The sequence below is a fragment of the Saimiri boliviensis genome, chromosome 9, assembly GCF_048565385.1.
Source record: "Saimiri boliviensis isolate mSaiBol1 chromosome 9, mSaiBol1.pri, whole genome shotgun sequence".
NCBI classification, from domain to species: domain Eukaryota; kingdom Metazoa; phylum Chordata; class Mammalia; order Primates; family Cebidae; genus Saimiri; species Saimiri boliviensis.
Window position 1 is genome coordinate 48,299,098 of NC_133457.1, and position 18,587 is coordinate 48,317,684.

General features: G+C 40.4%; 2 protein-coding genes across 2 annotated transcripts in view; one reads left to right on the top strand and one right to left on the bottom strand.

Annotated features, from left to right (window-relative positions):
- Positions 1–18,587, bottom strand: part of ATP1B3 (ATPase Na+/K+ transporting subunit beta 3) — a 58,185-nt gene that overhangs the window by 30,637 nt on the left and 8,961 nt on the right. The window lies entirely within an intron of this gene.
- On the top strand, positions 6,661–7,076 carry LOC120360842 (small ribosomal subunit protein eS27-like). The gene has a single exon (XM_039461915.2). It carries the CDS (start codon positions 6,769–6,771, stop codon positions 7,027–7,029), a length of 261 nt encoding a protein of 86 aa, XP_039317849.1. The 5' UTR covers positions 6,661–6,768; the 3' UTR covers positions 7,030–7,076.

The window sequence follows — 18,587 nt, forward strand, 5'->3', positions numbered from 1 at the left end:
ATCATTAGTCTACTTTGCCTCAGTAAATCTATTTTCTAGACATTTTTTAGAAATGGAATCACGTAATACGTGGCCTTTGTCACTGGCTTCTTTCATGTAGGATGTTTTCAATGTTCATTTATGCTGCAGCATACATATGTCAGCTCTTCATCCCTTTTTATGGCTGAGTACTATCCCACTATGTCTGGATATACATTATTTTATCAATTCATTAATAACAGATGATGTACATGCGAGTTGTTTATGCCTTTTGGCCACTGTGAATAACGCTATGAACATTCATGCACAATTTTTCTGTGTAAACAAATGCCTTCATTTCTCTTGGGTTTATATGGTAACTCTAGCTTTTTGGGTAATTGCCAGACTGTCTTCCAAAGCAGTTTCACCGTTTTACACTCCTACAGCAGGAATCCAATTTTTCCTCGTATTCATTTAACAATTCTCTCACTGTGTTTTCACACAGCCATCCTAGTGGGTATGATGTACTATCTCTTTGCAGGTTTAATTTGCATTTTCCCTAATGGCTACTGATGCTGGGCATATTTCATAAAGTCATTTGGTTATCTGTATATCTTCTATGGAGAACTGTCTATTCAGATCATTTTCCCATTTTTAAATGTGGTTATTTGCCTTTTTTTTTTATTAAGTCCTAAAAGGTCTTTATATATACAAGCCCCTTATCAAATTTATAATGTGCAATTATTTTCTCCCATTCCATGAGTTATCCTTTCACTTTCATAACAATGTTATTTAAGCAAAAAAGTTACTCATTTTGATGAAGCCCCACTTACCTATTTGAGCTTTTGATGGCATATCTAAAATAAAACTGACTAATCCAAAGTCATAAAGACTTGCGTCTATGTTTACTTCTTTTTTTTTTTTTTTGAGACGGAGTTTCGCTCTTGCTATCCAGGCTGGAGTGCAATGGCGCAATCTCGGCTCACCGCAACCTCCGCCTCCTGGGTTCAGGCAATTCTCCTGCCTCAGCCTCCTGAGTAGCTGGGATTACAGGCACGAGCCACCATGCCCAGCTAATTTTTTGTGTTTTTAGTAGAGACAGGGTTTCACCATGTTGACCAGGATGGTCTCGATCTCTCGACCTCGTGATCCACCCGCCTCGGCCTCCCAAAGTGCTGGGATTACAGGCTTGAGCCACCGCACCCGGCCGCATCTATGTTTACTTCTAAGACAATTTAGCTCTTAAGTTTGGGTCTTTGATCTACTTTGAGTTAATTTTTGTATATGGTTTGAGATAGGGGTCCACCTTCATTGTTCTGAATGTAAAGATCCAGTTGTTCCAGTACTGTTTAAAAAACCATTTGCTGGGTGGGTGCAGTGCCTCATACCTGTAATCCCAGCACTCTGAGAGGCCACAGCAGGCCAATCACCTGAGGTCAGGTCTTTGAGATCAGCCTAGCCAACATGGTTTAACCCCATCTCTACTAAAAATACAAAAATTAGCCAAGTGGCCTGCACCTGTAACCCTACTCAGGAGGCTGAGGCAGGAGAATCACTTGAGCCCAGGAGGCAGAGGTTGCAATGAGCCAAGATTGTGCCATTGCACTCTAGCCTGGGGACAGAATGAGACTCCATCTCAGCAATATGACTGTGACGACTTGAAAAGGAAACCTGTGCCACTATTTGTACCATCACCAAAATCAAAAATGCTTTTTATGATGCACGGAGACACTCTTCATGTGTGTTTCAGTGGACACTCCTTTGCAGATCTAAAAAATTGAGAAAACTCATTTTTGGAAAGTGACCTAAAGAGTGTCACTGACGTGAATTTTAAGCAGGCATGATGACTGTTTTCATGGTTGCTATTAGACAATATCTCAGGAGCTGGAATGACAGACATTACTAAACAAAGAAAGCAGGATAGTGGAATTAAAAAAGCTTGATCTCAGTGCTTTCATAAGTATGAAGTACATAATTTTCACTAATCACAGGGTAAATATAAAACTGATTGATTAAAAATGTTTTGTAGCCGGGCGCGGTGGCTCAAGCCTGTAATCCCAGCACTATGGGAGTCTGAGGTGGGTGGATCACGAGGTCAAGAGATCGAGACCATCCTGGTCAACATGGTGAAACCCCATCTCTACTAAAAATACAAAAAAAAATTAGCTGGGCATGGTGGCGTGTGCCTGTAATCCCAGCTACTCAGGAGGCTGAGGCAGGAGAATTGCCTGAACCCAGGAGGCGGAGGTTGCGGTGAGCCGAGATCGCGCCATTGCACTCCAGCATTTTTACTTAAGTGCCTTTTGTCTGTTTCTATTCCTTTGTCAGTCTATTATTTTATAAACCAGTTGACACAAGTGGTTTCTTGGGGGATGATATATTACTTACACATTTTCTATGTAGTAAACATGTATGTATATGTATGTGGGTATGTATGTAACTACTTTGTTGGAGTGATTCCTATGGTTTGGAATTGCTGGGGCCAAGTTTATACAAAAATCTACAATTTTGAGTAAACTTTCCATGGCTAGAGTAAGTTTCCCCAGTATTTGAGATTTCTTCATTTCCTAAAGCTGTACAAACATCAGAGAAGCAATATTTGTAAGAATTAATAATGTAATTTATAATGAAATTACTTTCTCAGCTATTAATGTTAACTGTATCATCTTCATATAGGCTATAACTCATTTGTGCTATTCCGTTTTCCTCTGTTCCTCTTATTTTCACTTCCCTTGTAATGTTACTGTCTTTGTACTGATTTCTGAAGAGTTCATTTATGATTTAAGATATTAATATTTTGGCCAGGCGCGGTGGCTCAAGCCTGTAATGCCAGCACTTTGGGAGGCCGAGGCGGGTGGATCACGAGGTCAAGAGATCGAGACCATCCTGGTCAACATGGTGAAACCCCGTCTCTACTAAAAATACAAAAAATTAGCTGGGCATGGTGGCGTGTGCTTGTAATCCCAGCTACTCAGGAGGCTGAGACGGGAGAATTGCCTGAACCCAGGAGGCGGAGGTTGCGGTGAGCCGAGATCATGCCATTGCACTCCAGCCTGGGTAACAAGAGCGAAACTCCGTCTCAAAAAAAAAAAAAAAAAAAGATATTAATATTTTGTCTAGAATTGCCAAAACAAACAAAAAACACCAAAACCCAGTGAACATGTACTATTTTTAATAAAATGTATGCAGGTGTATGTATACACACATGCTCACATTTTGTGTAATAAAATTACTGTAATATAAAAAGATTAAACAAGAGTAAATAATCCGCCTAAGATTAACCTACTAGTAAAAGAACAGACCAGTACCTCTCCATGTGGTACCTTACCTAGCTTGCTCTCCCAGGGAGTTTCAAGTTCTGTTGTCTTTTCTAACTAAAACTCCCATTCTCTAAATAAAAATGTCTCATTCAAGTATTCTGTGTTACTCATGGTGACAGAAACTTATATGTAAATAGTATCTGCTCATTTTCTACAAAGAGTTCAGTTATTACAGATGATAGACATGTAAACAATGAATTACAGATACTGGGTGCTAGGAAAAAAAACAGAAAAAGAATCCTCTCTAGCAGGGAGAGGAAGAAAAGGGACATCAGAGAAGGCCATCCAGAAATAAGGCAGCTGGTTCACCAAAGATAGAGAGGAAGAGGGCGCTCTGGGTCAAAGACTAGGTGATTAGATGGAGTACCCCAGCAGAAGCAGTCAGGTGAGCACAGCTTTGCTTCTTTCAGTATGCATGAGCCCCTGGTGCCAAGCAACTAGCAACGATAGCAGCAGCATCTGCTTGGGTGCTTTGGTTGAAAAAGTGGGCAGTGTTCTGAATGGGATGGTGAAAGTTTTAAAGCTGCAGAGAGACTCCACACCCCAGGCTGCTCTTGGGTATTCGGGCTACCCTCATCCCCAAATGTTGTAACAGGAAAGTCTAAACACACCAAAGAGGGGAGCAAAACCAGTGACTATTACACATTCAAGACAAAACTAATCCATAAAGAAAAGTACCAAACTCAACAAAGACAGCACTACCTGAAAACACTGGGCTGTAACAGCAAATAGAATTTAAAAAAAAAATAAGCATAATTAAAAGAGAGTAGAAGGTGAAGGACAATTTTTAAAAATTAGATATCATATTCTGATTACTGAAATAAAAATCTCAGTAGAAAAGCTTAACTGTGGAAGAATCAAACTAAAGAAAAACCCAGACAGTTAGGAAAATGAAAAAGCAAACCAAAGACGGGGAGAAAATATTTGCAAAACATAAAACAACTAACTCACTCGCATCTAGATTATACGAAGAGCTTTCACAACAAGACATATTACTTAATTTTAGAGACAGGTCTCATTCTGTTGCCCAAGCTGGAGTGCGGTGGCACAATCATAGCTCACTGCAGCCTCAAACTCCTGGGCTCAAGCAATCCTCCGGTCCCAGCCTCTCCAGTAGCTAGGAATATAGGCACACACCACCACATCCAGTTAATTTAAAAAAAAAAAAAAAATGGGGGTTGGGCACGGTGACTCATGACTGTAATCCTAGCACTTCGGGAGGCTGAGGCAAGCAGATCACATGGTCAGGAGATTGAGACCAGCCTTGGCAATATTGTGAAACACTGTCTCTACTAAAAATGCAAAAATTACTGGGCGTGGCAGCAGGCACTTGTAGCCCCAGCTACTTGGGAGGCTGAGGCAGAATTGCTTGAATACAGCAGGTAGAGGTTGCAGTGAGCCAAGATCACGTCACCATACTTACTCCAGCCTGGGAGATGGAGCGAGACTCCATCTCAATTTTTTTTTTTTTTTTTTAGGTAGAGAAGGGGATCTTTTTTTTAATCTTTTTTTTTTTTTTTTTTGAGACGGAGTTTCGCTCTTGTTACCCAGGCTGGAGTGCAATGGCGCGGTCTCGGCTCACCGCAACCTCTGCCTCCTGGGTTCAGGCAATTCTCCTGCCTCAGCCTCCTGAGTAGCTGGGATTACAGGCACACACCACCATGCCCAGCTAATTATTTGTATTTTTAGTAGAGACGGGGTTTCACCGTGTTGGCCAGGATGGTCTCGATCTCTTGACCTCGTGATCCACCCGCCTCAGCTTCCCAAAGTGCTGGGATTACAGCGCCCGGCGAGAAGGGGATCTTAAAAAAAAAAAAAAAGTAGAGACAGGGTTTCACCATGTTGGCCAGGCTAGTCCTGAAGTCCTGACTTTAAGTGATCCTCCTGTCTTGGCCTTTCTAAGTGCTAGGATTACAGGCGTGAGCCACAACGCCCAGCCGAGAGTCTTGCTCTGTCATCCACACTGCTCTCAAACTCCTGGGCTCAAGTGATCCTCCCACTTTGGCCTCCCAAAGTGCTGGGATTACAGATGTGAGCCACCACGCCCAGACCAAGACACATTTTTTGAAACATGCAAAAGATCTGAACAGAAACTTCAACAAGATATAAGGATTGCAAAAGTAAGCCCATAAAAAAGGTGTTCCAAATCATTAGACACCAGGGAAGGACAAATCAAATCCATAACGAGTTACCACTACATACCCACCAGAATGCTAGAAATTGTAGAGTGACCAAACCACATAATGACCCACAAGTAGAGCAACTGAAAATTCTCACATCCTGCTGGTGGGAATGTTAATAAGTAAATACATATATAAATAAGAAATGGCTGGCACGGTGGGTCACACCTGTAATCCCAGAACTTTGGGAGGCTGAGGTGGGTGGATCACGAAGTCAGGAGTTCGAGACCAGCCTGAGCAACATGGTGAAACTCCATCTCTACTAAAAATATAAAAATACAAAAAAATCAGCTGGGCGTGGTGGTGGGCACCTGTAATCCCAGCTACTACGGAGACTAAGGCAGGAGAATCGCTTGAATACAGGAGGCAGAGGTGGCAGTAGGCCGAGATTGCACCATTGTACACCAGCCCAGGCAACAGTCTGAGACTCTGTCGTAAAAAGAGAAGAAAAGAAAAAAGACACAGTAACACACAGGGGAACTGTCATCTCCTATGATAGACCCTTCCCCGGATAAAAACATAGTGCATGATTCGACATACAGACATACACTACATAGCATTTCAGTCAGAGACAGACTGCATATACAATGATGGTCCCTTTGAGATAATAATAAAGCTGAAAAATTCCTATGGCCTAGTGACGTCACAGCATAATGCATTACTCATGTGTTTGCAGCAATGCTGGTATAAACAAAACTACTAGTCACATAAAAGTCTGGTACATAACAATTACGTACAATGCATACTTGATAATAAACGATTGTATGGGTTTATGTATTTACTATGCTTTCGTAAATAATACATAATACAGTTGATAATAAACAACTGTATGGGTTTATGTATTTACTATGCTATGCTTTTATGTATTTATCAAATTATACAGTCGATAATAAACAACTGTATGGGTTTATGTATTTACTATGCTATATTTTATGTATTTATCAAATTATACAGTTGATAATAAACAACTGTATGGGTTTATGTATTTACTATGCTATGCTTTTTATTGTTCTTTTACAGCGTACTCCTTCTACTTACAAAGTCAATGGTGAAACAGTCTCAGGCAAGTCCTTCAGGAGGTATTCCAGAGGAAAGCACTGTTATCATAGAAGACAGCTCCATGTGTGCTGCTGCCCCTGAAGACCTTTCAGTGGGGCAAGATATGAAGGTGGAAGATGGTGATATTGAGGATTCTGACTCTGTGTAGGACTAGGCTAATGTGCATGTTTATGTCTTTGTTTTTAACAAAAAAGTTTCAAGAGTTAAAAATCTTTTAGCCTTTCCGGCGGTGACGACCTACCCATGAGAACATGCCTCTCGCAAAGGATCTCCTTCATCCCTCTCCAGATGAAGAGGAAGAGAAGAGGAAACACAAGAAGAAATGCCTGGTGCAGAGCCCCAATTCCTACTTCATGGATGTGAAATGCCCAGGATGCTATAAAATCACCACAGTCTTCAGCCATGCACAAATGGTAGTTTTGTGTATTGGCTGCTCCACTGTCCTCTGCCAGACTACAGGAGGAAAAGCAAGACTTACGGAAGGATGTTCTTTCAGGAGGAAGCAGCACTAAAAGCACTCTGAATGAAGATGAGTGGGAAACTATCTCAATAAACACATTTTGGATTAAAAAAAAAATCTTTTAAATAGATAAAAGCTTACAGAATAAAGATATAAAGAAAGTATTTTTGAGTAGCTATATAATATGTTTGTGCTTTAAAAGCTAAGTGTCATTACAAAACAGTTAAAAAGTATATAAAGTGGCTGGGTATGGAGGCTCACACCTGCAATCCCATAGCTTTTGGACGCTGAGGTGGGCAGACTGCTTAAAGCCAGGAGTTTAAGACCAGCCTGGGCAACCTAGCAAGACGCTGTATCTATTAAAAAAAAAAAAAAGTTATAAAGTAAAAAGTTACAGCAAGCTAAAGTTATTACTAAAGCAAAAAATAATAATAATAATAATAATAATAAATTTAGTGTAGCCTAAGTGTGTAATGTTTATGTTCTAGGCCTTAACATTCACTCAACACCCACTCACTGAAACTATAGTCCTTCGAGCTCCATTCATGGTCAGTGGCCTATAGAGGTATACCATTTTTTGATGTTATGTGATTTTTTACTGTACCTTTTCCATGTTTAGATATGTTTACAGACAAATACCATGTGTTACAATTGTCTACAGTATTCATCCAGTAACATGTGCAAGTTTACAGCTAGGAGCAACAGTCTATACCATAAGGCCTACATGTGCAGCGGGCTACACCTTTTAGATTTGTGCAAGTCTACTTTATGATGTCTGCACAACAACGAAATCAATGAAAACAGCTAAGCACATTTCTCAGAAGGCATGACTGTATTTAATACAAAGTGTCAAAAGGCAGATTTACTTTTGCCTGGAGTCTGGGGAGGTAAGAACAGAGATGGGTTACAAATGGCCAAGAGGAAATGTTTGTGGTGATAAATGTTCATTATCTTGATTACAGACATAGTTGCATGAGTGCAACATATGCACACACATATACATGAGTGTATGCCAAAACTTTAAATAGGTATACTTCAAATATGTGCAGTTTACTGTATGTTAATTATACCTCAATAAAGCTGTTAAAGAAAAACAAAAACTTAGCCAATGGGCCAACCCCGGGAGAACTGGTCAAGCTGAAGAAAAATTCAGTGAAATAAAGACCAAGTCAGGTATTCTATAACACTGGGCTAACAGAGAGGGAGTACAGGAAAACTTACTGAGAGATTGGGAAGAGAACCAGAAATACAAACAAATCTAATGGGAACTCCACAGGAAAAGAGGGTGGGACAAGAACGATCAAAGAAATAACAAGGTTGTGTCTAGACTGGAAGGTTTAAAAAATACTGGAAAACACCCTAGACCCAGACACAAACTGGTAAAATTGTAGAACATCAAGAATAAAGAGAGCTGGGCGTGGTGGCTTATGCCTGTAATCCCAGCACTTTGGTAGGCTGAGGCAGGTGGATTGCTTAAGATCAGGAGTTGGAGATCAGTCTGGCCAACACGGTGAAACTCTAACTTTACTAAAAATACAAAAATTAGCGGGTGTGGTGGTTCATGCCTGTAATCCCAGCTACTCAGGAAGCTGAGGCAGGAGAATCACTTTAGCTTGAGAGGTAAGAGGCTGAAATAAGCCAACTGCACCACTGCACTCCAGCCTGTGTGACAAAGAGCAAGACTCAGTCTCCAAAACAAACAAACAAAAAACAAAAACTAAGGCAAAGAGGAAAACTATGAAAGGCAATGGTGAGCAAAATCTGCTAAGAATGGTAACATCTAAATAAGATGTTTTAACTGCTTTTTCTTAACAATTTGGAGGAATAATTTGCATATAGTAAATTTCACCCATTTCAGGTGTACAATTCCAGTGAGTTTTGACAGTTGTATTATCTGTGAAGCTACTACTCCATTAAAGATACAGAACATTACCATCATGTCCAAAAGGCTCCTTGTGCTCCTTTGCAATCTACACCCTTTATCAGGCAGCCAATGATCCTGTCACTGTGTTTGTATTTTACATAAGGCTAAAGTTTTAAATTTGTTTATATCCAATAACTTTTTTTTTTGGGAGTCTCACTGTCGCCCAGGCTGGAGTGCAGTGGCTCCAACTTCACTTGCTGCAATCTCTGCCTCCTGGTTCAAGCGATACTTGTGCCTCAGCCTCCCAGGTAGCTGGGATTACAGGCTTGTGTCACTGCACCTGGCCCATATTCAGTAACAATCTAAAATTAAAATGCCAATAATATGGCAGGAATAAGTTAAAAGTGGACATTATCAGAATCAGTTAAAAAATCCACTTAATGCTGTTATAGAAGACAACCTAAAATTAAAACACCAATGGTTGAAAGAAACAGGAAAATGTTTCTTTCAAGTTCTTGGCTAACAAAAGCAAATGCAAATATGGCATTATTACTCTATGTAAACTAGAATTCAAGTCAAAACGTGCTTGCAAGGGTGAAGACACTATGTATTTAATAAAAGCAAAAACACATCAAGAAGATACAGTATAATAGCCATGAACCTTTGTGATGTCAAGTGGCTTCAAACGATTAAAGCAAAAATTCACCACATTCCTGACCAGAGATGTTAACATACCTCTCCAGAAACACACAGATTGACTAAAGAACAACAGAAAGGGCAGTATGTATTTTTTTTTTTTTAAGACAGGGTTTCACCATGTTGGCCAGGCTGGTCTTGAACTCCTAACCTCAGGTGATCTGCCTGCTTCGGCCTCCTGAAGTGCTGAGATTACAGGCGTGAGCCACCACGCCCGGCTGGCAATATGTATTTTTAAAATGCAACAGTCAGTAGAAATCTGTAGTCACCAAAAAATATACTCTCTACAAACCTGGAACACTGCCCCAAAACTGACCATGAAGTCAGTGTATATTACAAAAACAAAACACAATTCAAAACTAAAAAACATTAGGAAGAAAAAGGGGGGGGGGCCATATTCTCTAACATCTTAAAATAAATACATTAGAAATTAACAATGCAAATTTTAAAAATTGTATCTTAATCCTTGAATTAAAAAGACAATAAAAACACATTCAAAAATTCAAAACAATAATGTAATCAGAGTAGAACTCAAAAGTTAAATCCATAGCCTTAAATGCATTCATTAAAATATCATTAAAATATATGACTAACAAGCCAGATATTTAGCTCAAGACTAAAATAAATTCAAAGAAAGTAGGACAGATTTAAGATAAAAACACAAGTTAATGGACACAAAATGTAATAAAAAATCACGACAAAACCATTCAATAAATTTAAATGATAAATCAATTTGATCAATAAAATGTTTTCAAGTAGTAAATGTGAAAAGAGATGAAATACAAAATTTCAGAAAAATTAAAATGTTCAAACTGTAAGTTTTTACAAAAAATAGAGCTTTACCCCTGAAAGAGACACCAAGTCCAAATGGCTTTACTTTAGCTGGTTCTCTCAAAATGCAAAGAACAGACTACTTTCAATATATGAACTATTCTTTTTGTATGCTCCACAGGTGACCTTAATGGTTTTTATAAGGCTTGCATTATTTGGATACTAAAACTGAACAGACAGTATTGACACAAAATTTATACATTTATTTTACTTTACAATCATGTATATAAAGCCTAAATACTATACAGTGTGATGATACAGGAATCAAGATAAGGATCAACAAATCAACAATAAAGGAATCCATATAAAATGGAATTTTTCATGTAACAAAGCTGCCAATTCAAATCAGTGAGGAAACAGATTATACAACATATAGAGATAAGTGATTAAGAAAAGCCTACAGAAGACTGTTAAGTCTGTGATAATGTCCACTTAAAACCATTACAATTTAAAAAAGAAACCAAAATAAGAGTTAAGAGACAAGAGAGCAAAAAGATGAAAAAGAGTCCATGAAGAATATTTACAAGTATAATAAAGGCTTAACACTCAAAGTATATCAAAATTTATTTTAACCAGTAAGAACATAACACTGGCTGGGGGCTGTGACTCAAGCCTGTAATCCCAGCACTTTGGTAGGCGAAGCAGGCTTCAGAGCTCAGGAGTTTGAGACCAGCCTGGGCAACATGATGAAATACAGTCTCTACTGAAAATACAAAAATTAGGCCAGTGTGGTGGCTCACACATGTAATCCCAGCACTTGAGGAGGCTGAGGCAGGCAGATCACTTGAGGTCACGAGTTCAAGACCAGCCTGGCCAACATGATGAAATCCCATCTCTACTAAAAATACAAAAAATAGCTGGACATAGTGGTGGGTGCCTGTAATCCCAGCTACTTGGGAGGCTGAGGCAGAAGAATGGCTTGAATCTAGGAGGTGAAGGTTGCAGTGAGCCAAAATCGTGCTGCTAAAGTCCAGGGCAACACAGCGAGACTCCATTTCAAAAAAAAAGGAAAAAGAAAAAAACCCCAAACAAAACAAAAATACAAAAATTAGCCAGGTGTGGTGGCATACAGAGGTAGTCCCTTGGGAGGCTGAAGCAAGAGAATCAGCTGAGCCCAGGAGGTAGAGGCTGCAGTGAGCCAAGATCACGCCACTGTACTCCAGCCAGGGTGACTGAGCCACTACCTGTCTCAAAAAAGAAAATAAAAAATTAAGTAACAGGCATTTTTTAAAAATTAAAATTGAGGCCGGGCTCGATGGCTCATGCCTGTAATCCCAGCAATTTGGGAGGCCGAGATGGACGGATGATGAGGTCAGGAGATCGAGACCATCCTGGCTAACACAGTGAAACCCCATCTCTGCTAAAAATACAGCAAAAATTTAGCCGGCATAGCACATGCCGGTAGCCCCAGCTCCTCGGGAGGCTGAGGCAGAATTGCTGGAACCCGGGAGGCGGAGGTTGTAGTGAGCTGAGATCGCACCACTGCACTCCAGCCTAGGCAAAAGAACAACACTCCGTCTCAAAATAAAATAAAAATTAAAAAATAAATAAAATAAAATTGAGCAAATATAAAAATAATTGAAGAAATTACAAATTAAACCAACCAGATACCAGCATCCTATAAAAATAGAAAATAACTGGTACAATATTGTTATAATATCTACTACTTGAAGGGAAACAGGTACTTCTATTCACTGCTGGTGGAAGTAAAATTGGTACAGCTTTTTTGGAGAAATACATACATACATACATACATACATATATATATATATATTTATTTATGGTTTTTTTTTTTTGGACAGTCTTGCTCTTTTTGCCCCAGCTGGAATGCAGTGGTGCAGTCTTGACTCACTGCAACCTCCACCTCCCAAGTGCAAGGGATTCTTTTGCCTCAGTCTCTCAAGTAGCTGGGATTACAGGCCCTCACCATGCCCCACTAAGTTTAAGTTTTGTGTTTTTTAGTAGAGATGGGGATTTCACCATGTTGGCCAGGCTGGTGTTGAACTCCTGACCTCAGATGATCCACCTGCCTCAGCCTCCCAAAGTGGTGGGATTACAGGCATGAGCCACAGCACCCAGCCAGAATGATGTATTAATAATAAAAATAAATATGTATTATAAACTGGCAATTCAATTTCTCAGTTTATCTACTCTAGATAAAAAGTTACACTGTAGGCCAGGCATGGTAGCTCATGCCTGTAATCCCAGCACTTTGGGAGGCTGAGGCAGGCGGATCATGAAGTCACGAGTTCAAGATCAGCCTGGCCAACTAGTGAAACCCTATCTCTACTAAAAGTACACAAAAAATTGGCTGGGAGTGGAGGTAGGCGCCTGTAGTCCCAGAAGCAGAACAGCTTGAACCTGGGAGGCGGAGGTTGCAGTGAGCTGAGATCATGCCACTCCACTCCAGCCTGGGCAACACAGGGAGACTGTGTCTCAAAAAAAAGTTGCACTGTAGCAATCTTTTTTTTTTTTTTTTTTTTTTTTGAGACGGAGTTTCGTCCTTGTTACCCAGGCTGGAGTGCAATGGCGCGATCTCCGCTCACCGCAACCTCCGCCTCCTGGGCTCAGGCAATTCTCCTGCCTCAGCCTCCTGAGTAGCTGGGATTACAGGCACGTGCCACCATGCCCAGCTAATTTTTTTTTTGCACTTTTAGTAGAGACAGGGTTTCACCATCTTTGACCAGGATGGTCTCGATCTCTCGACCTCGTGATCCACGCGCCTCGGCCTCCCAAAGTGCTGGGATTACAGGCTTGAGCCACCGCGCCCGGCTGTAGCAATCTTTAAGATAAAAATTGGAAACAATTTAAATGTTCATTGAAAAGAAATATATATATTCTATAGTAGAATCTCTACACTATGGAACATTATGGGATATGATTTGTCTTTGTGCCCCACCCAAATCTCATCTCAAATTGTAATCCCCACATGTTGGGGGAGGGGCCTGGTGGGAGGTGACTGAATCATAAAGGGCAAACGTCACCCCTGCTGTTCTCGTGACAGTGAGTTATCAGGAGTCTGGTTGTTGCAAAGTATGTGGCACTTCCCTCTTGGCTCTCTCCTGCCACCATGTAAGAAGTGCTTTGCTTCCCCTTCTGCCATGACTGTAAGTTTCCTGAGGCCTTCCCAGCCATACAGAACAGTGAGTGTATTAGTCCATTCTCACACTGCTAATAAAGATATACTGGAGACCGGATAATTTATAAAGGAAAGAGATTTAACTGACTCACAGTTCCACATGGCTGGGGAGGCCTCACAATCATTGCAGAAGGTGAGTGAGGAGCAAAGTCACATATTACATGTCAGCAGGCAAGAGCGTGTGTGCAGGGGAACTCCCATTTATAAAAACCATCAGATCTCATGAGACGTACTCACTATGACAACAACAGCATGGGAAAACCTGCCCCTAAGATTCAATTGCCTCCCACTGAGCTCCTCCCATGACATTCGGGGATTATGGGAGGTACAATTCATGATGAGATTTGGGTGGGGACACAGCCAAGGCATATCATGTGAGTCAATTATACCTCTTTATAAATTACCCAGTCTCAGGTAGTTCTTTATAGCAGTGTGAAAACGGACTAATACATTATGCTATGAAAAAGAATGAGACAAACCTATATATATAGCCAAGACATATTAAGTGACAAAAAATCAATTCCAGAACATAAGAGCTTCCTATTACTCATGTAGAGGTAGACAAGAACCTACTTACTTATTTCTACATACTCCACATATATACATGAACATGTTTATAAACATATATAAAAGTGGTGCTGAAAAATGGACAGGAAAACTGATAATCATTTGTAGGAAACACTCTGAGACTAGTGAAGGAGGTAGAGAAAAACAGGCGAATATATTCATATTCTCCAGCACTCCAGGAGTATTTACACATGCACAGCAAAGTTGAGTGAAACCTAAAAGTGAACACTCATAAAATTCTACAATTAACATTTTACTGTATTTATCTTATTTTAAAGATCATTTCAAGTTGCAAACATCAAATAAGAATTTCGCATGCGTGTAAACTATAATTAAAAAAAATGCATATTCAGTGAAATACACAAATCTCCAATAAAGCACTTAATGAGTTTTGACAAATGTATTCACTTATGATCCAAAGCCCTATTCAAGACATAGAACATTTATCATCACCCTGAAAGTTCCCTCATGTCCCTTCCTAGTCATTTTCCCTGCCCACTGCCCTAAAGGCAACCACCATTCTGGGTTTTTCTTTCCAGCATAGGTAAGAGTTGCTTATTTTAGAATTTCACATAAACAAAGCCATATAGTATGTCCTCTCTTTGGTAGGCTTTCTTTCCCAGCCTCTGAGACTCATCATGTTTTGTACATCTATAGTTCATTCCTTTTTACCACTGAGTAGTATTCTACTGTATAGACATGCAAGTTTACCTACTGCCTAGCCGAGAAACCTGAACTGTTCCCAGTCTGGAACTATTATGAATAGGGCTACTGTGAATATTCTTGCATAAGTGCATTTTATGAACGTATGTTTTCATTTCTCTTGGATAAACACACCTAATAGTAGGACTGCTGGTTAAGGGGTTGGTATATATTTACATTTGTAAGAAACTGCTAGACCTTTATGGACATGCCACATATTACCTTATAAAAAGCATTTGCGGCGGGGCGCGGTGGCTCAAGCCTGTAATCCCAGCACTTTGGGAGGCCGAGGCGGGTGGATCACGAGGTCGAGAGATCGAGACCATCCTGGTCAACATGGTGAAACCCCGTCTCTACTAAAAATACAAAACATTAGCTGGGCATGGTGGTGCATGCCTGTAATCCCAGCTACTCAGGAGGCTGAGGCAGGAGAATTGCCTGAACCCAGGAGGCGGAGGTTGCGGTGAGCCGAGATCGCGCCATTGCACTCCAGCCTGGGTAACAAGAGCGAAACTCCATCTCAAAAAAAAAAAAAAAAAAAGCATTTGCACACTTAACAGGGGCTTTTCTTTCCCGCCTGCGCCCCCTCCTCCCCCCGCCACCATCCAGGGAAGAAGCTGAGGATGATGTTGGACTTACTGATTATTCACATCTGTACTGTAAAAAAAAAAAAAATCAAAAAAATGTTTTTACTTTTATTATATGAAAAGAACAAAGCCAAGAGTCCACATTCCATTTAAGACCAGTTTAGATTTCTTTAGTCAGACTACAATGACCACTCACCAACTCTAACTCCTAAAGCAAACCATGACTGTTGCTGTTTTTGTAAATAAACTGCTAGCCAGGTCCATCAGTTTACATATTGTCTATGGCTAATTTCAAGCTACACTAGTGGAGTTAAGTAGTTGCACCAGACACCATGCAGCTGGCAAAGCCTAAAATAGTATGTGGTCCTTTGAAGCCTGTTGCCTCCTATTCTAAAACATTTATATAGGTAGGCTTAGTTTGCAACTTCAAAGTCACATTTGAAACTATCTCATATAACTTTTTTTCTTTTTTTTTGAAGTAGGGTCTCACTCGGGTCACCCAGGCTGAAATGCAGTGGCACAATCATGGCTCATTGCAGCCTCAACCTCCCAGGCTCAAGTGATTGTCCAGCCTCAACCTCCTGAGTAGTTAGGACCACAGGTGTGCGCTACCACAGCCAACTAATTTTTTAAAAATTATTTTTTGTAGAGATGGGGTCTCCCTATGTCATCCAGGCTGGTCTTGAATTCCTGGCCTAAAGTCCTCCCATCTTGGCCTCCCAAAGTGCTGGGCTTAAAGGCATGAGCCATCATGCCTGGCTGAACTTTTTTCTTTTATAGAGGAAACAAGGCTAAGAGATTGTGAGTTATCTCAGCTTCGAGAGAGATGTGGAACTAGAATTTAGGTCTACGACGCCCATCTGGTCATCTTTTCAGTATAATGGTTATACTTCTAAGATGCATCAATTAAAAATATATAAGCCTACCACTTCACTTTTTATTATGATGCCCTATCTGAAAACTTCAAAAATCAACTAGAAATTTAGTAGAGCAGAGTCATTGTGAGCTAGTTAAGAGAATTATGCCTTTATGTACAGATACAAAATTCTAGATGTTATAGGAAATAAGTGGTATTATTTCCACCTGAGCATATCAGAGAAGGTTTTATGGCAGAGCCAGCACTGAAGCTAGGTCTGTGAAGTAGGGAAGAATTCATCTGCAGAGAACGAGGAGATGCGGGAAGAAACAGACAGGGGTTCCAGACCAAGGGTCTCAGATACATCCACGTGGCTACGACATCCAGTGTGTAATGGGGTGTGAGCAAGGTGGGAAATGAGGTTATCTAGGATTGGAAACAGCTCCAAGCCCACATACAATAAATCTGGAATACCAGGCTGTCTGGAACTTACTTAAACCTTCTGGAAGCAGTGGGAACCCAAACACAGTTTTGGGGTATAGAGCGTAATATGATCAAAGATGCAGCATTAGAAATAACCTGATAGCAGGTTACATTGCTTAAGTCACAATGATTCTCACTAACTCTTTGGATCTTATTGGTGAGCATCAGTAGTTAAGAGCCCAATTTCCCCAGGGTCAGCAACACTACAGGGTGTGTGTGTTTAAAACAACAGATAAAAGTTGGAAAGCCAATGGTCTATTTGAAGCTGGAACAACTGTGAAAAAATTACAAAGATCTTCATCTGGTGCTTTAAGTTTTTAATCAGAGAGTTTACAAGAAAAGGCACTACCTGGCTGGGCCTGGTGGCTCATGCCTGTAATCCCAGTACTTTGAGAGGCTAAGGCGGGTGATTCACCTGAGGTTAGAAGTTCGAGACTAGCCTGACCAATATAATGAAACCCCATCTCTACTAAAAATACAAAAATCAGCTGGGTGTGGCGGCATGCACCTGTAATCCCAGCTACTCTGGAGGCCAAGACAAGAGACTCGCTTGAACCCAGGAGGAAGAGGTTGTAGTGAGCTGAGATTGCACCATTGCACTCCAGTCTGGGCAACAAGAGTGAAACTCCACCTCTAAAAAAGAAAAGGCACTACCCGATCTTGATAAAATGAGGACAAGGTTGGTGGGAGTGTTAACGAAATTTGGAACAGGTGGCTAGGGTTATGAAGCTAGGAAAAATGAGCTTCCCGGGTGTCCCTTGAATGTGTGCTTTCACTCGATGGGGGTAAAGAGAAAATGGTAAACAGGTGAAAGAAAATTAATTCCTGAAATAACTGTAGTACTAGTAATGGGGGTATGTGCCACAAAAATTCAAGAGATTTGAGAGATGTTATTTAATAGGACCAGCACAATTTGGGTAAGTCTGGAGCCTAGATGACAGAAAGGATAGTGAAGCTGTTTTTTAAAACTGCAAAAATAGGAGCAATACAAAACTTCAGTGGAGGAAGGGGAAATGAGCTATTTACCAGATGATTATGGTATCAGAGTTAGAGAGTTAGTTAAGACATCTAAGCCTCACAATCTTAGATTTGTGGGATATGCAGAAAGCAACTGAGATCAAATGGGGGCCTGGAACCTGAGAGAGATTTCAACCAACAAGAAAAATCTGTGAATGATCTTTGCAGTTGCTATATGACATTGCCAGGAAAGAAGAAGAGAAAACAAGGCCAAAGACAGCACCTGAGAAATATACATTGTATTAGGACCTAAAGGGACAGAGTAAGATATATATATATACATCTCCTTGAATTTCACATTTTTTCTTCCTGCTTTATATTCGCTGGCAGCTGATTAGGTGGTGCCCACCCAATTAAGGGTAGGCCTGCCTTTCACAGCCCATTGACTCAAATGTTAATCTCCTTTGCCAATACACTCACAGACATACCCAGAATCAATACTTTCTATCCTTCAATCCAATCAAGTTGACACTCAATAATATTAACCATCATATACATTTAGAAGACAGGAAGAGCAAACAGGAAGGAACTAGGAAAAGAATGGCTAGAGAGCTAGGGAGTGGGAGCAGGAGTATGTAAGGCGTCACTTTTTATGAGCCAGATACTGCCAACACATGCTACAACCAAAAGAAAAGCACCCCACGCCTTGCAGGAAGGTCAGTTCCAAAGTCATATCTTACCCCTGGCACTAGCAAAATCCTGAGAAGCCACAAATAAGAGCCAGCTCCACAAATGACTCAGTTACAAAGTTTAAACAAGTATGTGATAGGTTAGTACATTAAAAAAATATTTTCATTATTATTAGTAATAGCACCCCGTAAGAGAAGGGCACTATTAAGTAAACCCATATTAAATTGAGAGCAGGTAA

Excerpts from the sequence above, each read along its gene's own strand:
- LOC120360842 (XM_039461915.2), top strand. The coding sequence starts at position 6,769 with ATGCCTCTCGCAAAGGATCTCCTTCATCCCTCTCCAGATGAAGAGGAA.